This window comes from Rhamphochromis longiceps, linkage group LG22, assembly GCF_057381845.1.
Source record: "Rhamphochromis longiceps isolate RC_006_pf linkage group LG22, R_longiceps_female_GT1.1, whole genome shotgun sequence".
Classification (NCBI taxonomy): Eukaryota; Metazoa; Chordata; class Actinopteri; order Cichliformes; family Cichlidae; genus Rhamphochromis; species Rhamphochromis longiceps.
The window spans coordinates 19,684,598-19,708,547 of NC_140577.1; the positions used below are offsets into that span (position 1 = coordinate 19,684,598).

Below are 23,950 nucleotides of genomic sequence, written 5' to 3' on the forward strand. Positions count from 1 at the left end.
TCAAAAACGGGGAACACCGGGGGTAAGTGCTGGAAGGGCGTAAGTGAGGCCACTGCTCTGCGGGCTGGTAAACAAAGGGACAGCTCCCGGGTGAACCTGGAGCGAGGGAACAGAATACACAGGTATCCGTTTGACGGGTGTAGTAGTTCCATCAGCAGTGGCCCAGTGGTGTGTGCTGCCCCCTCCCGTGCAGACAGGAGAACATCCAGCTGAAGCTTGTAGGATGAGATGCTGATCTGTGTCCCAGCCGAAGCACCTTTTTGTCCCAGTTCGTCGCTGTGTAGGCTGAGTAAAGTGCTCCACCCGGACTGGCAGACTGAGTGTGGGAGTGTAGGCTTGAGCAGAGGTGAAGTCTCTCTTCAGGATTGAGTCAATAGAGAAAGGGCCATTAAACTTCACCTCAGGTTTGATCTGAGCAGTACTGCGTGGTGCGGGCTCTAGAGAGTGGAGAGGCCTAGGCGGACAGCTCAGGTTCTTGGTCTCCAGTCTGGAGACCAGAACAGGGAAGAGATGGAGAATTTCCAAGAAGTGTTCATGCACCATCTCTGTTGTTATCTCCCTGCAGTCCAGCATCCAGTACACAAGCTCACGATTCATTGTGCCCGGAACTAGAATCTGAAAAGCAAACAGTACACATGAGTTATATTTACAGCCCTTTGTGTGTTTGATTTAAATACATTTTGGAAAAGATGCTTACCTTGACGAAACATTTGTAACCTGTTAAATACCAACTGATGTTGTTGTAAGCATTCCTTTCATCCTTATCAATCACTGAAATCTTGTTTTTCATCTATAAGAACATCAAGTGGAAGGCTTTAAAATGGAAACTTGTGTTTCATATTGGGTGTTTGCATTTATCATAACAGCAGCAACAATAAACACCACACTTATTTCTTACCTGAGTAAAAGTCAGCATCTTATGTGGAGAATACTGGAGAAGGATGGCAAGCTTAGCCAGGTAAGTGGTATTTTTGCTACAGAACGCACTCAGAGGGTTAGATAGATCAGTCAGAGATTTGTCATCTCCAGACTTCTCATCTTTGTCCTGCATCATCTTTGGAGAGTCAAGTCGAGTCCCTTTCAGTGTCGTCATAAACTTTACCAGTTTGCACCTGAAGCGGTCAGCTCTGGAACAAAAAGGGGATTTCAGGGTGGACAACTTCAGGCAAGTGAGCATGTTTTTATAAGATGATAAACCAGGTCCACAAGTGCTGGAGTCTGGCTCCATGCTGAATGTTTCAATGAAGTTTATTAAACTTCATTGAAACATTCATAAACATTTAATATTAAACTTTTCATTTACAGAACTGTTAAAACTTCAGACCTCAACCAAATCAGCAAAATTAGACTAAAAGGAAAACACAATTTTTTGCCATTAGTGTAGCACTGAAATTGTGCAAATAACTCAAATTCTTCTTGATAAGAAAAAACTAACTTGAAGTAATTTGTCTTGTTTTGAGGAATGTTTAATTTTGCAATGACTTAAGTGTCCAGTAACATGAACTTAAAACCTGGCAAAAATGTGTTGAGTAAATTAAATTGTGAACAGAAACTGCATTGAAATGCTCTGGTTAGATTGTAACACTCTTTTTGTCTTCGCCACGTTGCGTCGCCTCAGAAGTAGCCAACCTTTTAATTAAATACAAACCTAGCAGCACAGAACTCACTTTGAAAGTTGTTTCAACGTAGAGGAACAGCCTTCCAGCAGCTGAAGGTTAATTTCAGAAAATCTTCCCCTCACCTATAGTCGTTTCCCCTTACACTTAGTTTAGTTTCTAAAGTTGATTTGAGACACACCACATGCACGCTGGTGGTTCAATTACACAGAATACATAATCGAGTAAAGTTGTCAAACCAATAAGCAATCTATTCACATGCTAACAGTACAATTTACTGCACCTCTCATTTAAAGTCAAACCAGCAGCCTTTTGCTCCACAGTCGTTATTTAAATCAACGACCCCTTTTCAGATTCCTCCACCCATAACCTGCACTGAAAGCAGGATTACAGCTTTACTCTGGTGGATGGTTGTAAGGCTGCAACCCTGACCCATGTGTTTTCACTTGTCTCTGATTAAAGGTGTGCTATTCAGCTGCTCTGGGGTCTGGTCCAAGGAACAGACTCACCAAGGGATCTGTAAAACCCTGCTGACCCTCAAGATTTCCACATGTATTTTAGAAAAGATAAAAAAGATAATTTGGAGAAAACAAGCTTACACATCATACAGCATCATACACAGACCAATTCTGATACAGTTATTCAGAGAGGGACTGAAGCATTGGGGGAAACAATAAGAGGCAATAAAATATGTCCTTCTGTTGTGAAAGAGCAATAAAAAAGGGTTTCTACTAATACAAAGTGCAAATTCTCAGCTGACTAATTCATGACATTTCTTAGAGTTATTCCTTTATTAATAACAAAGAAGGTTTTTAAGACAGACTCATCTTCACTGGTATAACCTGAGGTCATTGTTTCAGGTATTTCATAGTCATACATCCTTGTCCACACAACCCAGCCAAGGTGCTGATTGTGGTTAATTTGAATAAATATACACTGAATTTAGATCTGAATTTAGGTGAAAATGTTTATCCAGGAGCTACTTTTACCATATTCAATTAAATGTAGCTTTATTTATTATAGCAATAACAGAAAGAAGCTAAAAAGGACAAAACTCTGGGGAACTTTGTGACTACCACATTTCTTTTAACACCCACAGTGTGTCCTAATCGCTGCACCAAATCTTTGTGATTGGTGGAATCAAGTGCTGCACTGAGGTCTAACAGGACAAGCACAAAGTTGAGTCCACTGTTAAAGCCCATAGGAATATAACTTGTAACCTTTATTAGTGCTGTTTCTGGGGTGTTGATTAATTTCAACTAACATATATTCATCCAGCTATTACAAGGTCTCTGAAAGGCCAAGTAAATCACTGTGTTGATCAATTATTAAATCATATTAACACAAACTTAGACTGTGTCACGGTCCTGGGTCATTTGACCCAGTGTATTACGTTTTCTTATATTTTGATATTCATTGTTTATGTATAAGTCTCATTTAGTAATCTAAGCTCATTTCTATTTTGCCTTCCTTGCCCTGTTATACTTTATTATCTATTAGATTCTCCTTGTGTCTTCACCCCTTGTGTTTATGTCTTCCGTGCCCTTCATGTGTTTCAGTAATGTCGTTGTCTCCCATCTTCTCCTCTTGTTTACATGTTTTCCCTCGTGCTCCTTTCCGCCCGTCATGTGTGTTTTTCCGCAGCTATGTTCTGTTTTGGTTACTGTATGTCTGTCTCATCTCCAGTACCGTTGTTTCCTCTGTGTGTTTATAGTGCATGTTTTAGTCTGCCATGTGTTTCATGTCTGCGTGTTCCATGTTGTCTGCCTCTCATTATGTTTCCTGTTTTATTGTGAAGAATCTGGTGTTTCCATGTTCAGTTTCTAGTTTCACTTCCACTGTGGCATCATTATGTTCAAGCTAATCAGCTGTTTCCACCGTGTGTTTCCACTTCCCCTGATCACCTAAATGTGTGTATTTAGTCCTTGTCTGTTTGTCCTGCTATTCTGCCATGCTCTCCAGGGTTTTCATGTATTCATGCTAAGTCGTCACATTTCAGGTTTTTCCTGTCAGGATTTCCATGTTCATGGTTTTTTATGTTTAGCCTTAACCTAAACTGGGTGAACTAAGTGTTTAGTTTTGCCTTTGCAACTTGTTTCATGCAGCTAAAACCAGCCTTTAATAAATGGCTCGCTTTCAGTTAATTTTAAGTTTGTTTCTACACTTTGTTTTGTCTGTATTTGCGTCCTCTATTCTCCACTCCACACAGTCTGCATCTACTGACTGTAACATAATTTTTAATACTCCACCTTTAATTTATTTAGGTGTAGTTCGGGGTATTATGAGTCTTTCTTTGTGAATTTTGAATGTTTAATTTGTTTTAACTTTTGTTTCTATGGTGTAGTCTCTATGGTGATGAGGTTTGGGGACAATGACAGGAGGAGAGAGAAATATTATATTAGATAATATTCTAAATGTCAAAGATAATAAATTGAATGGATTGCACAGCAGTGCACCATTTAGCACTGTTGCCACATGTTGGGAAGGTTCCAGGTTAAAACCTTAAGGCAGTCTGTGTTGTGTTGACATGTATAATAGGTTATTTGTTAATTCAAGATTTGTGAAAAATAGTGTGAAATGTTGTCTGTCTCCTTGTCTCGGCTCTGTAAAGGTATGGAAACTGCCCTGGAAGTAGCACCCCTCTCACACAGTGACAATAGGGATAAGCAGATGACTGTTATAATTATTAGTATTAAGAAAAGTTATTTAATAGCGTTAACATAATCTTTGTCATCTAACATGAATTCATGTAGAAATAAAAACTGTGTTAGTGCTGAAGAAATCTTTTGAGTGCACTGACCTAAATGTGTCAGAGGCCCAGACTTTCTTCCCACCCGAGTCGTAAACCGCTGGAATGTAACTTTATACTCTTTCTAGTCACATTCAAATTAGACACACTGTTTGTGATAGTGAGCCATTTTAACTAATGAATAGCAGTGACAGCGATATCACCTCACCCACACAGCCTCGGTCTTCCAGTGATTTTTATATTTGTTAACGAGGAGGGTTGTTTAAGCCTCTAAAGATGTAGCCTTCAGCAAACTTTGATTCAAACATCCATCATAGACGGTCTCTACTTGATGTCTTGAACAAGAAGGCCTCAAATCAGTAAGAAAATTAAGAAATCTCCTAAAGCATGAACATGGACAACCTGATGGCCTTATTCACATTTAGGATTACCGCAGTGGCTGCTCCTCCAACATTAACGACTCATCTTCACATGAAAAGGCGATCGTCAGGAACACCCTAATGAATTGTTCCAGCAAGACATATAGCCTGGGCTGACCACTTCAGGGACACATCATCACCAAGTGAGGACTGCGACAACACTCTCCTGTGCAGAGCTTTACTCTCCAGCAAACGAGATGGAGAACCAGACAGGGAACTTGGGCAGTCCGTTGTCTCTCTCGGATCCGGCCAGCAGTGCTCAGAAGGCTCTGCTCAGCAACACCACCACCTACCTGGCTAAGATTGCCATTGTTCTTCATGATGCTCCAGACAAGATGCTCACCTTTACTCAGGTAACAAAGATTCAGAATTACAAAGCTATTTGCACTCTGCACCCTTTTTTTCTTCGCTATCATGTTGATTGCTGCTGTACACGGCCTGTGTGTGCTGATGTAAGCAGGAAACAGAAGGGTGGTTGCTTGCAACCAGCAGTAGGAAATGCTATAAAAAAGAGAGTGCAATGGCAAGAAACTAGACCAGAAATTTGTTTGCTTCAAAATGAAAGTAGAACTGGAAATAGGCAAAGAGTAGCAATAAAGCTGCATGTAAATAAAACAGACGAGAGGTCGTGGATTGGCTTTTTTTCCCTCCCAATCAGTCAGACAGGAAAGGTCATTTTTTTTCTAAATACCTCATGAGGAGAATCTAAAAACATAAGATAGTGGGGATTTGAAATTGCTATGCTCAACAGTAATGTCTTTCACATGTCAAGCACTAACCTGCATTGTGATGTATGTGCAGCTGATGGACAAGCTGACCCTGTTCTTCTCTGAGGATCAAAAATCTATTGAGAACAACGTCAGAGTTTGTTTATCAACAAACAAATGTTTTGTCAAGGTAAGATTTTACATATTTAATAAATGATGTTGTAAGAACTACTTCGAGAAGCAAGTTTCTGTTCAGTTGACTGAGATATTTTTTTCAGGTTCCAATTGTGCCATATTCACTCAATAGTAAGAGAAACTACTGGAAGTTGGACTTGACTCAGATCACAGCGAAGATGATGCGCCGGCACTTTAGAGGCATCCTGCAGCTCTTCCCCGATCTGGCCTGCAAGATGCAAAAGGAGAACCTGAGCAAACAATCGCAGCATTGCGCAACTCCCAGCTCCCATGAACTTGAAGCTCGCAGATCTGCTCGTATCCAGCGTGAGGTGAAGTTCAGAGGTCCTTTCTCCATTGATTCCCTCCTAAAAACTGATGAACACTCTGCTCAGAACCCCGGAGCTTCTCCTCTCTCTGGTGTTCCTCTCAGAGTGGAACAGCCGCCTTATTATACACCGTCCAAACAAGCTGGAACAAAGAGAAGCTTCAGCTGCGACTCTCGGGAGTCTCTCGCCCTAAAAACTGCAGCTGTAACTTCCCCCATCTACTTAGCTGATGGCAGAGGTTATTTTGGATGTGGAGCTGTTCACCCCATCAAGACGATGCCTACTTACCCTGAGCCCACAGCCTTCCCCAGACCCAGTGCCTCTTATTACGCCACCCCACATGGCAGTTATGCAACATCTGTACCAGCATTCATGCATGATGCTCGAGGTTTTTGGTTGTAATCCTTCTCCCCACCCTCTGTTTCTCCCTCCCTACATCTCTCCTCTTCTGTGCTCAGTCATTTGTAGATGCCTCTGGATTTGCGGTTACCAGCAAACCACTCACCTGGAATATTTAAGAAACAGTTTCTCCCCTTGATTTTCACTAGGTTGTTCTGCCCTCTCTAGCGGTCACGTTTGAAGCTAGGACAGGGACAGAAAACAGGCAACTTCTCGTCTCCAGGAAGCTCCTGGTGTGTTGTCTGCTCAGTAGGATTTACCCAGTACCCACTTCGACTTAATTCGACTTTGATTCAGAAACCTTGGATTTCTTCCCTGCCAGCCCCGTCATCCGTGAGCCTTGTAGCTCTGAAGGTAACCCCTTTGCCAAATTTCCATGTTGTAAAAAATCCTTTGAACTGCTCCAGTCTGTGTTTAGATCTTTCTGCCCTTATGAAATCATTACATTCTCAAGATTGTGCCCTGAACTCTGCCTCTCTTGATGTATGTGTACCTGATGCAGAGGATTGTGGGTACAATTCTCAGGAAAAGGCAGGATAAGCTAGCTGGACATTGTGGTAGCGGGCATATTTTACTGTATTGTAAATACTATGTTGTGTTACTATATTTTTTTTGTTCTTCACTGTACAAGTTACAAAGTATAATTATTAGGGGAATTGTAAACCATTGTTTTGAACATGGCATGTGTAGTGTACGGGAATGCCCAGCTCCCTAGAATGTCCTATGGAGAATAGTGATTGAGAATAGTGGGCGTATTAAAGGGAAGGTGCTTGGGTAACAAAAGGCCATCCACCAGGTGTAGCAGGCTTTTGTCTTGCTCAGCGTACGGGTTGATTCAACACAGTCCTCTAAGCTATGTGCAGTAAATGTCTCTTCTAAGGCTACATGAGTCACTATAGGTGATTAACTGATAACTTGGGGGCTGTATGATTTTCTTGAAGGTATGTCATAAACTTTAAGGAAAAAAAACAAGACAAACTAGTGTCAGTAACGTACCATTGTGTTTGTATTTATACAGATCAATGTTAAAGCACTCGGGAGTCTTGACCTGTAGCTGCCTGAACTATGGGGAGTTTGTTAATTATTGAACATGTTTGATGCATTAATGCAATTCAAATTCAATTTTTTTTTTCATGTTTGTTGTGTTAATGCTGTGCATGATTCTAACTGTTGTTTCTTTTGAAATTCCAGTCAAGTGTCGAATATTTTCCACTGGAATTTTTTTTAACTGTTTCTTTTTCCTTTTTTTCTGTGTTATTTTAGTGATTGTGCCAGTGATATTTTAACCCTGGTCATGCTGTCCCTTGTAGGTTACCTGGGAGCTTCTCTGGGAGTAGTACTGAAGTAAATGAAGTAGCTGAATTGTGTGCAGTAGAGTGGGATCACAGAATTAGAGTGTAGTAACTGAATAGTGCTCCACACTGTGCTGCAACCTCTGTCTGTCTCCTTGTTTCTTAACTGAACTTTTTAGTCGAACCAACCTGTTTTTTTTGTTGGGGGTTTTTGTTTTTTGTTTTTTAAAAAAAAAAATTCATTGATATTTTTTTGCATAGTTAATAAAGCTGCTTGTAACAGCAACTGTAGATTTCCAAATGCAGTGTTTGTCTTAATTTCAAAAAAGAAGTCACCTCTTGGCAGGGCCACACATGCATCATTCTTCTGCCAACCATTGCAGCACCACTAAGCTCTCTGGACTCCCAGAGCTATCTGTTCAGTTCAGTGGTCCTTTTCTCCAACGACTCTGCTCAGGACACCAGAGCTTGTCTTCGCTCCAGTGTTCCCCTCAGAGTGGAGCAGCAGCCTTATGCATCCTACACACAGGTCCCAACAAAGGGAAGTCTCCTGGCCCTTCCTCCTGCAGACTATAAGTGGAAAACCTTAGTCTACACAGCAGGGGTTCAGCTAATCCAGAGTCTCAAGAGGATACCTGTGTACCCTGAGCCCAGTGTCTTCCCCAGAGCCCGCGCCCCTTATTTCACCAATCCACACAGCAGCTATACAACTCTGTACTAACAATTACCCAGGATGCTTTAGTCTCTTTAGTGTTTATGTCTGCAATTCCCTCACTCTTTATCATTATTACATACTTCAGCTTCTCTATACAGCATGCACAATTCACATACTTCCTCCTAAAGTTATCCCTTTGACCTTGACTCTCTGCATCACGGATACCTGGAAGGTGTGCTTATGACTACACTTTAAAATGCAGGAAAAAAATACACAATATCTTAGGCTTCTCAGCATATAAATCCTTTTATTTTGCTGACAGAGTGACAACATGCACCCCACCCCCAAATTTTATTTTTTTGAAAACAGACATCACAAGGATTTAGACTGATTACAAGACTCAAGAGAGGAGACACAGCAGGTACCAGGCATTAGTCCAATGATGACAGACTGGCTGATTAGCGGCTCAGAGTTGGTCCATCAAAGTGGGCTGAGTGCAGGCGTGAACAGTATGGAGGGCCACAAGTGCCAAAAGAATATAAATAAATACATCATTAAATACTAAATGTGCCATTAATAAATTAAAATTGAAAATAACTAATTAAATATAGAAATGATTAAATATGAATTAATTTCATTTTTACAATATTTGAGAACTTATTTCCAATTCTATTCATCAATAACATATCTAAATATTTATTTAATTATTATTATTTTTTAATTCTTTTTGGTACTCAATAATTAAAAAAGGACCTTCTGTGTGTGTTTGAAGTTGGATAACGCTGGTAAACTCACACTTTTTAAGCCCAAAACTAACTAACAAAATGAAATAACCATACTATTTTTTAATAAAGAAGAAATATTTATTGATCCAAAGACAGGTTTTATCTATCTTGGTATCACCAGTACTGGTTTTATTTTGTTGTATTTATCCGCGACACCTTAAAGGCCGGTCCCTGAAAGTATTGTCGGACATAAACCGGTTTGTGGTGCAAAAACACTCTAGTCTGAATGACTGAATTGACTTTGGACTCCTGAAGGCCACAAGGATGATTGTCAAATTGTGGAGAAAAATTGAGGTATCTTTTAGGAATAGATGAAAGTGTTAACTTGTTGTATTACACTGGATGAAACTGACTTATATAATCAGAGAGCTACTTATTACTTTTAGCAAATTTTCAGAGGTAACTGCTGTGTGTGGGTTGGAGAAATGCAGAGGGCAATGGAGGGGGAAGGGTCCGGGCACAGGCGTCCCCTTGGTGGGCTCCACAGCTTCACAGCAATGGGTTCCTTGTTGTGTCCTTCCATCTGCTGAGGGAATAAGGTTCACTTATTCCCTCAGCAAACTTTCCCGGCTGAAGTTTGAAGGAGCAGAGGCTCCTCAGAGTCCCAGATGAAGCGCCACGCTGCCCCGACTTGTCTGTGTGTGGGCCTCGAACAGAGCTTGCTTTGAAGTAACAATGCTGTGATCTTTGCTGTGATCTGACTAGGAGTGACTGGAGTCAAGTTTCCCACAGCTCTCTCCAGTGATTTTTGGGAGCACTATACCTGGGGGGCGGGGGGGAGATCCAGTATACTTCAGCTAATACAACCAGGTCTTGGTTTTGTTGTTGTTTTTTAAGCAGTTTAAATAAGAGTTAATATAGTATAAAAAAATAGATAAACAGATAGAGACTCTAAGACGCATTATCAGAGATTAGCAGCTTCATCTTGTCTACTACAAAATACCAGACTGAAAATGAAAGCCTTGAAATAGTTCTTAAAGATAACTGAGATAATTAAAAGTTTCTTTTAACTCCCACCAGAGTTAAAGTTTGCATCGAGCCTGCAGCATTTTGGAAGGCTTCCAGGTGGGGGGGGTGCTCTCTCTGAGCAGACTTAGCTGATACACCAGAGCTCCAAACTTCCTTATCTGCATCATGTTTCTTGAAGAGTGTAATTCCACAGAGTACTGCAATTACAACCTTGCTCAGTGTGCTGATGTGGACCTTACGCAGTAAACTGTGCGTATGTCCTTTGGAACAACAGGGGGATATTAAAGCTTGGAGACAGCTCAACATTCCCATGTTTTTTTTTTGTCAATTTAAGTTACTTGTAAATAGAAATGATGTGATTGGAGTTCCACCTCCATTAATTATAAAAGAACAAGTCTCTGTTCTGTTCATATTTTATATTTACTTAATATGCACGTTGGAAAAAGCCAGTGTGGTGGTTTAAAAAAATGCATCAACATTTAACATAAACAAAACAAGTGACAAAGCCATTATGAGCCACTTGACTAGATCTATTATTGTCACAGGGTTAACAACTCTGCAATAAACCCCATGGCTGATTTTTTGGGTTGTTACTGCCACATAGTACCTGAGCAAACACGCTATGTTACATTTTCTCTCTCCCTGTCACACAAACATGCAGACACACACAGTGTGTAAGTGCAAAAAATAACATTGTATAGGAATAATTAATATCAATATCATCACTCCAGCTTTCAAGCAGCACCATAGACAGCAGGGGTCGGTGAAATGGACAAAGTTGCTTAGGTAATGACCTCAAAACAGATTTAGCCTCTCAAAAGTAACAAAGACAAGTGTAATGTTTGTAACCATATAGGACAAAAGAAAGACGCCCATTAACAGGTCCTCACAGACTGCCTGGACGTGGTCGCCGTATAACAAGCTCACTCATCAATCGTTTTCAGTGGGCCAGGGTCTACATATATCACACGCATATTACAGTACGAGTGCGTATTTTCAACATATAAATTTAACGATGTTTCAATCCTTTAGAAAAGCAAAGACAAAAGCCGTCAGAGCTTCACATTTCTGGCCTTTGCTCTGCAAAGTCACTGGCAGCACTGCTTAGATCCACAGTCCAGGCAGTATACTCATCTTGCTGATAAAGTGTTTTGTAGTTGATGTCAACAGGTTCCCACAGTTTCCACAAATCACAGCAGGGTCAGGAAGTACAAGTGAGCTATCTTGGTGTTCATGATTTAAAAAGATGCCCACTGTCATTTTTTAATCAGTGGAATGTAACATAATAGAGAACATTTTTGCAGCTGAAATGTAATTCATAAGGAAAACATGCACTACATAAATAAAGTTAAGCTTTCACAAGAGAGAACTATGAATTAAACATATAGTGGAACTTTATAATCTGCCCAGTTTTAGGTGATGCAGTCAGTATATACACATGCTTTGTCTAGGGGCACATTTGATATGTAGATTGGGTTCTTCCTGTTTTTGGGCGTTGGAGCTTTAGCACAGCTGCCACTTCAGAAGTTAAGCCTTTGATTATGTAGATGACCCCACCCAAGGATTCAGACGTTCTCACTATCAGTACATTTCCATTAACATGGAATACACATTACAATTTCAATTCAACGTTTGGCTACTTCAGGGTTCGTAAAGACAGACTTAAAAAACACTGACTTTAGTCAGAGTATAAAAAGCACAGTGCATTATTCTTTAACAACTATGTTCAAACCACTAAAGCAGACCATTAAGTCGCTCCTTTGTTAGTTTTCTTCAGTGTCAAAAGCTCACAGAAAGCATCACCCTTCCTATTGAGAAGTGAACTTCAAACATCTTTCCTCCATAATCCACCTTAAACTGCTCACTGAGCAGGGCTTTGTCATGTCTTACTCTGTGACCAGTTTATATTGATACTTTGGTTTTCTTTGCTTTTCAACTCATCAGTGCTCTTACAAAATTGTTGGCTGCATGTGAAAAGTTTCTATTGTGATAACTGTCCTACCTTTGCCGTTTAATATATGCGAGGGCTGCTTTTACAGGCTGACAACATGAGCTCATCAGTTGTGTTATATACCAACTAACAAGTGAAACGCACAAGAGGGGGGAGAGAGAAAAAAAAACAAAAAAACAAACTTCATTTCAGCTCTTTTAATGAAAAAGGGACCATCTTTAACCAACAATATTAGCAACCGCTAATACTACAGTAGGGTAATAGCCTCAATTCTCATGAATGTGCATTCAAAAGGGATTTTTGATAATCTATAGTACTGCTTATAACATAGTGCACCTTTAAATTCAATGTGGGCCAGACGTTAGCACATCTGCATCTAAAAAAAAATTTAAAAAAAAAAAAACCACATTTGCAAATAAGTGCTGATTACTGTGATTATCCAACGGACATCATTTGACGATGGTAGTCTTAACAATTGACAAAAAACATGCTCTAAACTTTAAGTAAAGAAACTGAACAGACACCAGTTGAAATAAAATGTAATTTTATTGTTCAGCCGTGTCACAACCTCGTCTCCAAAATAAGCACAGCAGGACTACAACTGTTCATCAACCTAGCTACCTTTGATAGCACATAAAACCAGGTTTTATAAGACCACCAACGATAGCGTTAAACTTTTCTATCAGACAACCAATGATAGCATACAAAATAGTTGTTAACCTACCAGTGATACTGTATATAAAACACTTGTCTCTAAATTTATCCCCAACCCACCCTCAATTTCACCCGCATCCCTCTTTAGAACATTTGTGACACCGACATATTTTATGCTTAAACAAGCACATAAAGAATGCATAATTCTCCATTTTCGAGCTTATAAAAAAAACTACACAATGTTACACTTTAAGTCAGAGTACAATTCAACTGATTATTAGTGTTCTACACATTCGACCATAAACCAAAGGAACATTGTATAATATCACTATAACTTAACACTACATGTAATATACGTTTAAAAAAAAAAAAAAAATTACAAATGATTAGCATTGAAAAGGAAATGAACATGGCTAGTGAAGGCAAGCTGGGTCAGTACCATAACAGAATGAGTAATACAAAAAAGAAATAAAAAATGTATAAGAAAAATAGAAACAAAATTTAAAAAACAAAACAAAAAACTGATAATACAGGCAAGGCTAAAACAATTGTGTTTCAAACTTTAAAATCCATCTCTGTTGCACTCATCCATAATGGTAACCTGCTCCAAGACCTCCAATGAGTGATTCCACATCTGATCCTTTAACCCTTCTCCACCCCCCCCCCCACACCCCACACACACACTTTCAACTTGCTTAAACATTCCTGTGGCAACCATCTTAGTTTTCTTGTGTCAGGCACTTTCTAATACCCCTTACTCCTCTCTTTACCTTTAACACACAGGCCAATCATAATGCTGCTTCAGAAAATACAGGCCAATCACAATGCAGGTTCTATCAGAATACAACTGCAAAAAAAAAGAAGCATAGGACAAAGATGATATATTAATATCGTCCTGGTGATATAAGAAGAAGCTTTACTGCTAACTGATAATCAAGTCCAACTTACCAATTCTACAGGTCTGTGTCAAACCAGGCCAGCTGGTTGCTGTCCATTAGGTCCTGGGTGTGGCCGAGGTCTGGCAATGGATCAGTGTGGTGACCCAGGTCGGGCAGAGTGTCAGCATGGTAGTCAGCACCTTCCATCATAGGGTCTAACAGGGTATCCTGACCGTAAGCTGGTGGGTAGGCCCGGTAGGCTGCATCTGAAAAGCAAAAGAGAAAAGTACAGTAAGTGATAACGGGTCCAAAGTATAAACACACTGCAGTTTAGTCGTTTTACTCTTAAACAGCAAAATGAACAGCCAACAGTGGTAAATATCAGCATGTGATCTTGAACAAATGAAGTGATGCACAAATCATTTTGATCATTAAAAATAAAATAAAAAATTGTGGGTTGTAGTGTATAGTCACACTTCAAATTAATAAAAGCCTTTATGCAGTGTCTGCAAACCAAAAATCTAAATATTAGTGCAGTAACAATTAAGTTCTTGATAGTGTCTTGTTTACTTTGAAGACTGATCAGTGCCAGGCACACTTACTAGTCACAGAGGGCTCAAATTAAAGGTAGCCCCTCGTTTCCCCACTCACGTCAAAGCAGATTTTAACGGCTAAAACGTGAAACACTAATTTAAGGTTTGTGTTACACTATTTAGCTATAAGGCGATTTAACCACAGATAGGTCCTATAATACTATGTTGCTCCCTGGTCTGGAATATGCAGACCGTGCAGCTTTAGTCAGATATAACCCTCAATTATCACCTGGCAATTGTATAAATACTCAGTTACTGCAGAGTGGGGCTTAACAAACCAGCGGCTGACATCACAGAGGTCACGTCCCTCTTTTATACAACTTATTTAACACGATTTGGTAGATGTGGTTAAATGGCACTGTGGGACATAAGCAAATCTTATAATACATTAAAAATGTATTTATTTCTTTGTCCACCAACTCTTGTTAGATCAGGAGCTGAGCAAACGCAAGTTATAACTATCAAATATTACAGCATCATGCTGCCCAGCAAGGACCCTGCAATGGGATAAAATGACCAATTTAAGCATTTATGCACCAGTAACACCTTATAAAAGCAATTTATTTTTATTTTGTAGATACAAAATAACATCTGATTTATTCCCCAGATGTGATGCCATCAACCTGCTGGGCAACCACCTATCAAGGGGATTATATACACTTTTTTTTTTATTTAAAATTCTCAGTGAGATTAAGTATCATTTGCAAACAGCATGAGCAGTCCAAACAATACTCTAGCATGGGTATGTGTGATAAATCTCATGCTACTTTAAGGCCACCTTGTTTCTTATCAGTTTTTTTTGTCATGTGTCACTTGTTAAATTGTGCATTTAAATAATCTTGTTTTGAACTTCTGTCAAAGCACTTTATCTTTTCTGCCCTTCAAATTTTACTGACACACCTCAAGCATATATGCATTGCACAAAAGCAAAAAACAGAAACGGGGGGGTCAAATCATTTTTGATCGTTTACAAGAACAGTTATTATGCAATCTTATTGCTTTTGGTCCGTTTACAAAAAACAAACAAAGAACAAAAACTATTTTCTTAGTCCAGGTTTGAGTGCCACTAATACTGGGTAAGCATTTCTAGAAATAACCAATGGTTAGAAATAACAATTACATTTTTAGTTAAGCAAATAGTACAAGTAGAATTTCAATATGCACATGCATGCTGCAATTATAAGATTAAGTTTTGGAAGAAAAAAAATTGCTATCACAGCAAGTTGTGCAATTAATTTTTTAAGTCAACTTACAGAGCTGCACATAAGAAATAAACACAAATGAACAAAAATGAAGTACTCACCATCCTGCCTATAAGCAAGAGGGTCTCCCTGTGCACCTATATCCAATCCCAGGTCTCCGGTCTATAGAAAGATTAAGAATTGAGTGAGTTGTACAATTTGAGGTAAACCAGCAAAATAGATTAAGGCAAATTGATCATAAATTGCCTCATTTTCTTGTTTCAATGGGGAAAAATGCAAAAGTTAAAGATATTAATGTGCACGTACATCATTCCAGGCCATAGGCTCAGTTCTGAACAAAGAGCTGGTCAGCTCCACAGAAAGGCGTTTCTTGTAGTCCTGGGGCTTATCCTCAGACATGCGGAACAGGACAGCTGCAGCATAGGTTGCTACAAGAAGAATGCACAGCAACAGTCAGAGATTTCAAGCTACCACTAGCAAAAATGTGTACAGTTTGTATTTTGTTCCTTGCACACTCACCAACTCCCTCATTACGGGAGTGCAGCAGCTCAGTGAGAGGTGCAGTGGCTCCTTCAGCTTCGATTGCCTCAGCAGCTTCTTTATCCTGGGCCAGTTCACACAGCACACCTGCTGCCACACGCTGGATATTCTCCACTGGAGAATAAAGCAACTGAAAACAAAAGCAGACAATGAACAACATAGTTAATACAATTAGTGTAAGTAGTGGACAAATGGTGCAAAAAACAAAAAAACAAACAAACTAATGAGACTATAGGGACAGAAATAAGGGATTATAGCAATGATAAGTGTTAAAAAACAAACTACAAAAAAAAACAAACGACAAAAAAAAAAAAAACCCCTGTCCCAGCTTCTTTTTTTTTCCCTCTTTTTTTTTTAAATTAAAAAAAATTTAATCTGGCATCAGGTTCAAAATAAGTATTTTGGAAATTTTTAAGTGTCACAAACAAACTTAAGATTGATTTTTAAAAACAAAACAAAACACTGGGCGTGGAACTGGAAGTTGGGGTTTTATCCTCACCTGGACAAAAAGTGGAATGGTGTTGAGCCCTCTGATGACGATTCTGTTGTGCACATCTCGGGCCAAGATGTGCAGAGCTCCTGTGCAACCTTCCACTATTTCCTCCATGCGCACACCCTCCTGTATGATTCAAGTTTTCATGAGATGAAAGGGAGGAAAAAAAAAAACAAAAAAAAAAAAAACACCACATTCTTGATGTTCAGATAAAGAAAACATCTAGCTTGTTACACACCACAAACTGCTGCTGGTTGCCTCCCATGCTAGTGCGCCTCTGGGTGTCCTGATGAGCTCTGACAAGCAGCTGTACCAGTCGAGGGATAGCGCCTTGCTCCCGCAAAGCACTGTGGTTGGCTGGGCAGAGAGCCAGGTTGCGAATCAGACCAACTGTGGCCTATAAGGGAAGGAATATTTGGCATATTTAGAGTTGGAATATATCTTCATGAATTCTGAGAGTGATTTTACCAGTCATCTGGAAATATGTAAAAGTAAAGGAATAACGACCTTGATTAAAGGCCAGTGGGATGGAGGGTGCAGCAATTTGACCACCACAGGCAGGCCATAGTGAAGGCGAACAGCATTCTGGGCCATCTCAGCATCCTGATGGCGGGAAGTCAGGTGACGAAGTGCACAGACCGCAGGCTCTGTGATGTCCTCTCTGTCACCAGCTCGAAGTACTGTTCGCACTAAAGCCTCAATGCCACCAACCTAACATAAAGGGGGGGGGGGGGGGTTAGTGCCAGATAAAGATTTCTTTTTTAAATTCATTTCCACACCACAGCATTTTTATATTTTCTAAGAAGCTGTGCGTTTACTTACCTGACAGACCATGAGTTTGTTACTATAATTGTTGCAGGTTAGGTTGGAGAGGATGCCTGCGGCACATGTTACGACATTGATGTCATCACTGCCCAGCAGCTGGACTAGAGTGCCCAAGAGACCTTCCATCCCCTCCTAGAGAGCAGAGGACAGGACAGAAAAGACATCTAAATAAAGTAGACTATCAGAATTTATGAGTTTTATTCAAGAAGTTACATTAAGTGGGATTCTTTTAAGGAGGCGACCCTTGTATGTTTACCTGTTTAGTGGCAGCATCTGAAAGATTCCTCAGAGTCCAGAGGCAGTTCTGGACCAGACGCTGGCTGGGGTCTGTCAGATGAAGTCCCAAAGCCTGCATGCCTCCTACAAACAAGGTCAGACAACATTTTACTATTAGAAGCCCTTCTGCACTGAAGAAAAGCATAACAGTAAACAAGCGAGACCTGTAATAATGCCCACAGTTGTACTGCAATGATTTAAATACAGCATACATTTTTAATTTGTATTTATTTTTTACATACCAGCCTCTACAATGGCAGGCTTGTTGCTTGAGCAGACTGAGAGAACCTTGAGCACCCTGCTTGTGGTCCACAGCAGTTTCTCATATGTGAAAGTCCTCATGATGTTGACCAGAGCCTGGGGTCCACCGCTGGCCAGAATGATCAGCTAAGAATAAAGACAAGTTTATGTTTATACTGGCATACAAACTGCTGGTTGTTTTAGCAGACAAGTACGAAGACAATGTACTCAAGTTGATAAATTAGTCAGAGCTCCAATACCTTGCTTTCCTGATTGCCATATGCCAAGATCTGCAGGCAGTCAGTAGTGATGGCCAGAAACTTGACATTAGTGTTGGACAACAGTGCCACCATCTTCTGCAATCCTCCAGCTAGGCGCACTGCCATTTTTGCCCCTTCCTGATGCAACAACAGGTTGTGGAGTGTGGTGATAGCATAGAACAAAACGCTGTCCACCGGTGAACTAAAGGGGAGGGGAAAATAAAGGAAAAGTAGTTATGGAAAAGTTGACTCATCTTTAAAGAATCTACGTAACAGTAAAATGCAAACAAGCATGCCACACATTCACACACAGAGTGCAAGTTTGTCATACACAGGGCATTATGACTCGGCTTAGATGCCAATAAAAACAAAAAAATTAAAAGAAAAAAATAAGATACACCAAGTGCCATTACACATTTTGAGTTGTTTGCATAAGCAACAGATGCAAGACCACATTTTATGAATAATCAAAATTGTTTTAACTATAACTTCCAAAGATTATACAACCATTAATAGTGCAATTCAACAGCAGTTTTATTAAGTCTCCAAAGCCTATTAATTGTCCAGTTAAGTTTAGCAATTGGAAATGACTCAGCACAAAAAAAAACAAAAAAAAAACAACAACATTATTTTACCAGGACTCACATCTACTGTAAAGCCATTTGCAAATTAATGCTGATACTTAAGAGAACTGAACCAGTACATCACTTTTCCCTTTCTGTTCTCATCTCTCATCCAATCTCAAGGCAACATTTACATAATTTCAAGAGCAATAAAAGCAGTACAGAGAAATGCTCACTGCAAAATGGATAAAAACCTCACGGTCAAACCATTAAAGCCCTAAAAACTTTAAAATGGTACCTATATGCAAGTTTATTCAGCAGTTTTACAAAAAGGTGGCAGTTCCTTTCTTCTTGATGTACTGCTCCATCTTTCACTTAAACCATTAGTAATATGATTCCAGGAACAAATTCAAACACATGTGCGCCATCCAACAGGCTGTAACTTGCCAGAGATCCAACTGTTTTGGCTGTGTGTTTAGGCTTTTCATGAAGAAACGCAAACACTAAAAGAAAGGAAGGAGGGCAGACATTTCAACTGAGTTGCAGGACCTTTTCTTTTGAAATTTGTCTGGTTGTGAATGTCTGGATTGGCTATATTGTAACACAACCAACATTTGTCAATCTGTTTAGCCCACATCAAAGTACGCGTGCTAAACTGTACATAGTTATGGAAAATTATAATAGTGTCAACATTTTCAGTGTATTTGCTTGGTCATAATTGATAAGACTTACAGCAGAACACACTGTTGCATTGTACAGACTTGCACAGCAGACTGTGGAAAGCTCAAGCATCTGAGAACAGATGATCTTAAAATAAAGATATTCTGCAAATAACTTTAGTCGTACAGGACTGAAGTAATCATCTAAAACTATACCAAGCAGACATTACAAGCTATAAAGCAGCACTACATAGCACATTGGGTAGCACTTTGTAATGTCTCACTACTAAGCATTAGTAAGGTATTAGGGATCACTAAATCCATCATTTATATATCACTACATCTCCTTAGAATGTAATTTATAAATACAGATGTAATTGTACTGATACATACAAGTACTACCCATCTGTTAATGTACACTATACAGCAATCGCTGCTATTAATCAGTCATAATATATGTATATTTATAAATGCCATGTTAAGTAGGAGTAATGTTATATAAATGATGAATTAAGCACTTGCCAATACCTTAATAGCAGGAAATTATAATAAAGGGCAACCAAAGATTTAAAGAAATGTTCTATACAATGCTGAACATCCTGGACTGGGCACTGGAACACCATCCTAGAGTGTCTTTTCTCACATATAGCAAACGCGACCAGAAACATCAAATTAGGCAAGTTGGACACATCAAGCAGAAAAGTAAGAAGTAAGAAAAGTATAAAGAAAACCTACTAGCTGTGAATTGAACATTTACTCAATTTCAAGAGGAATAAAAGTACAGAAAAATGCTCTGTACTTAATTTGACAATTGGAAAACCTCATTGTTAAACTATTAGCTAGCCTCTACCAATCTCACATTTGCACAACTGGACATTGCACAGAATAAGTCCAAGGGAGATAGTAGATTAACGACCTAACATCTGATGCCACTACATTTGCATTCACACATGCACCTCAACCTGTAAATGTCTGTAAAGTTCAGGACTGCAATGCCAAGTGTGGAAATTGCTTCAGTCAGGTGTTCTGTATTCTAGTCACCAAATGTCTCATTGACATTCTCCATTACATAATCTGTACTAAAGGTTGAAGGGGCTGGCTGCAGCACATATTACAATTTTGATTTTGTCACTAAAATCCCATTTCTTACCTCAGCATCTTGACCAGGGCAGGGATGCCTCCAGATTTGAAGATAGCAAGGAGACCCTCTCGATGGTGGGAAAGGTTGTGTAAGGTGCCAGCAGAACAACGAGCAGTCTCCACATCACCACTATTTTGCATGGCGCGAACAACTGCTGAAACCATTTGTGGTGAACGCATAAGGGCATGGCGAGATGCCTCTTTCTTTGACAACTGATGCACCATTACAGCTGCTTTATTCACAACAACCTAGGACAAAGAATATGTTTGTTAGTGATGCCAGCTGTATTGCTACCAACTACAACGATATCAGAAGTTACCTTGTCGGCATCTGATTTTATTAACATGTTAAGCATACCTGGTCCTCATCATTAAGCAGTTTAGTGAGCTCAGGGATCGCACGAGTGGCCAGCTCAGCATCATCTTGATAGTTAATGAGGTTAACTACAGCATGCTTTAGCATTTGCGATGGCTCTGCAAGACGCTGCACAGCAGTTGGATGGGCTGCATCCAGCTGAGTAGGTGGGATCTGGATGCCCTCCTCCAAAGTCTCAGGGAACATGGCAGCGCGTACACGCTGGGCCCGGGTCATGGCATAGCCCTCAATGTCTGACAGAAATGGAAAATTACAATACAATTACGCTACAGAAATATAAAGAACAGTTTTTCTTTTAGCATTTCAATCATGTACAATCAAGCCTGCCGTTTTTATTTTAAATGAATTTTTATTAAATTAATTTATTCCTGATCAATTTTTAAAAAAAAGAGTAGTAATTTCACAATACACAAGAGTAAAAGCACCACGCGAAACCCAATCAGTGCCTAACAGTACATGCCACATAACCAAACCAGCTCAGAGCCTCAGGCATGGACACCAAAAGACCTCTGAAGGTGTCCTTTGATATCTGATACCAAGACAGTTCATAATCCTTTAAGTCCTGTAATTTCCAAGTTGTAGTTGGCATGAATCAGACTTGCCACAGCGTGAGCTTGTAGTTGGTCCTTCCTCGAATCATTGTCTGTTGGTACTCACTACAGGATAAGCCTTTATGACTCAGGATCACTACAGCCGTCTTAGCATCATTTGACTCTTCTCAAAATTGTTTGTCTTTATGTTTCCATTTTATCTTACATTCACCATATTGACTAACATATTTCCTGAGTACAAATGAGTGAACATTTGAGTGGATATAATATTTTGGCTCCTGTGCCTACATTAGTATCTCATACCTGTAGCCTCTGGAGTGAAAGGCTGGTTGAACTCCCAGTCATAAAGAGTTGGATCATCCTCTTCAGCATCTGGGTTCCCTTTACCGCTCAGGGATGGTGCTGTGGTTGTGACGCCAGACTGAATGCCTGAGTCCAGATAGGACTGCTGCTGCCACTGACTTACAACAACCTTGCTGTCACCTATTGCCATGTCCAACTCCATCAAATCAGCTGTGCAAAAAAAGGACAAAGTGAGACACAAGAAGGAATACATGAGAAAAAATATTTACTTCACCAACTTTAAGCATAGTTTTCAAATAAGATCTTTCACCAACCTTATTTATGGAAGTTTGTTGTAGGAAAATAAAGAGCGGGAAAATTAAATTGACAAGTATACATTTGTTTAACTGAAACCAAAAAGAAATATCTCTCTCTACATGTGATACTCTAGGGTACTTTGCTGGTAATTTTAACATTTCTCGTCATACCAACTTAAGATTCATTTAAATCAAATCAAATCACTTTTATTGTCACATCACATGTGCAGGTACATTGGTACAGCACATGTGAGTGAAATTCTTGTGTGCGAGCTTCACAAGCAACAGAGTTGTGCAAAATGCAATAATGTAAACAAGCAAAATACAAAAATGGCTACATCTGAAACTAATAAATATATGTACAATATATAATAGTATATGCATTTCTGGATGTGTATACTAAATATTTTTCTACGTGTGTGTGTGTGTGTGTACACATATTTTACAAATTAAAATATGTGTACACACACACACACACACACACACACACACACACACACACACACACTTAGTTCACTGAAAGACAAAACTAGATGAAAGAAAAACCTAAAAACAAATTATTTAAGATACCGTGAAATCTGGTCATGCTTCTCCTTTTCTCAAATGAGCTTTATACTGAGATCTTAAAACAAAAGTCTTGAAAATGATCAGTTCTCCATACTTACACTGGGTAGCCATTGTTCTTGCCTGCCCTCAGCCCGCACAGCAGATATACCTGTAAAAAAATGTTTCGCACACTCAGGAAAAACTACCAACTCAAACTCAACTTCATTTCTGGCAAAACCAAACCGTCAAGCTCTGGGTTTCTCCAGCGACCACTCAATATTAAAGTCACAGTCTACTGCTCTACCTGTATAAGTGATCGAGATGCTTGTTTGGTTTGCTATCTTAGCTTTGAGGGGAAATGCCGAGCCTCCACCTCCAAACGAGTGAGTAAAGCGGTGGGTATTTCCAGGCCAGCACGAACACAATTCACCATTCAGCGGCAAAGAACATCAAAGGCATATTTCTCCCCCTCCCCCTACCACGGCCAAGTTCCGACCTCGCAGCTTGGGTTTCCAATGAGAGAAACTACCCCCCCCCCCCCCTCCGCCCCGCAATCACTTCAATGACTCCTCCTCTCATGGTGGGTCCAACTACAAGCGTAACAAGCTGGCTAATCACAACTAATCGAGGAAAAAAAAAACCCTAAATGGATGGTCTCACCAATCACCAAATATATTTTATTTGTACACAATTCAAGGACTAGCGTGTATTAGCCACCCCTATTAGCTAACAGGTTGGCTAGCTTACCTTGAAAGCTCGTTATGCTAGCCTAACGTGCGCAGCTAACCTATCCGCTAGTTAGCTAACATAAACAAACACTGTTTAGGAATTTGACCACTGTCTAAAAATGCGCATGAGCCGTCCTGAGAAGCAACCAATATTGATAGCCGTTATTTTTCACAAACAAATCCATTAGTACAATCCCGACTTTCAAGCACGCTCCCATTTTTAAATTTCTGATTTGATAAGCACAGCTAGCCAGGACGTATGAAAAGTAGTTCCAAGCGCCACCGTACAAAACCTGCTGTGCTGCCAGCCAAATCAGAAAACCCCACCGGAGCCCCCTCCCTAGCCAAAGACGATTTTCTTTGCTAAACCATAACCTGACGCACTGTACGATATTGTATAAAAGTGGTAATAAGCGTAGCATATTTACCAGAATCGAGCGGCACCTCCGTGGTTCTTGTCAGGAGAAAAGAAATCCCCTTTCTCTTAGCTGAAAATAGGAGAAGGGCTGCTAGGTGAACCACCCGTAGAAGTCCGAACCACACCCGCTGCTGCGCCGCCGAAGATGTTGCTTCCGCCAGTGCAATCAAACATCAAGATGGCGAACGGAGAAATACAGTATTCTTCCGCACTTGGAAAACTAGGGCCTCGGATTTAAACAAAGTTGTAGCATCAAAAATCACAGTTTTACCGTAATAGCCAGGTAGTGGTGTCTTTTTGTTTTAAGAACAAGGGCTGTGTTGGCTCTTAGGTCTTATAGCAAGGTAATGAGAGTTTTTCATGT

At 39.8% G+C, this 23,950-nt stretch overlaps 3 protein-coding genes across 3 annotated transcripts; 1 reads left to right on the forward strand and 2 right to left on the reverse strand.

Moving 5' to 3' along the window:
* Positions 1 to 1,093, reverse strand: LOC146643943 (uncharacterized). Its single transcript, XM_085395442.1, has 3 exons — positions 899 to 1,093; positions 698 to 790; positions 1 to 615 (listed from the first exon to the last, which is right to left on the reverse strand). The coding sequence occupies exons 1-3, from the start codon at positions 1,091 to 1,093 to the stop codon at positions 1 to 3; spliced, it is 903 nt and encodes a 300-aa protein (XP_085251568.1).
* A 3,888-nt stretch (positions 1,094 to 4,981) lies between these two features.
* On the forward strand, positions 4,982 to 8,406 carry LOC146643944 (uncharacterized). The gene is made up of 4 exons (XM_085395399.1): positions 4,982 to 5,137; positions 5,586 to 5,681; positions 5,770 to 6,354; positions 8,032 to 8,406. Exons 1-4 carry the CDS (start codon positions 4,982 to 4,984, stop codon positions 8,404 to 8,406), a joined length of 1,212 nt encoding a protein of 403 aa, XP_085251525.1.
* Positions 8,407 to 12,572: 4,166 nt separating this feature from the next.
* LOC146643945 (catenin beta-1-like) lies at positions 12,573 to 23,750 on the reverse strand. The gene is made up of 17 exons (XM_085395243.1): positions 23,597 to 23,750; positions 22,560 to 22,609; positions 21,599 to 21,808; positions 20,727 to 20,977; positions 20,379 to 20,617; positions 18,007 to 18,208; positions 17,749 to 17,893; positions 17,487 to 17,590; positions 17,228 to 17,362; positions 16,913 to 17,116; positions 16,644 to 16,802; positions 16,412 to 16,531; positions 15,892 to 16,042; positions 15,679 to 15,800; positions 15,474 to 15,534; positions 13,648 to 13,843; positions 12,573 to 13,546 (listed from the first exon to the last, which is right to left on the reverse strand). Exons 2-16 carry the CDS (start codon positions 22,570 to 22,572, stop codon positions 13,653 to 13,655), a joined length of 2,307 nt encoding a protein of 768 aa, XP_085251369.1. The 5' UTR covers positions 22,573 to 22,609; positions 23,597 to 23,750; the 3' UTR covers positions 12,573 to 13,546; positions 13,648 to 13,652.
* Positions 23,751 to 23,950: the final 200 nt, after the last annotated feature.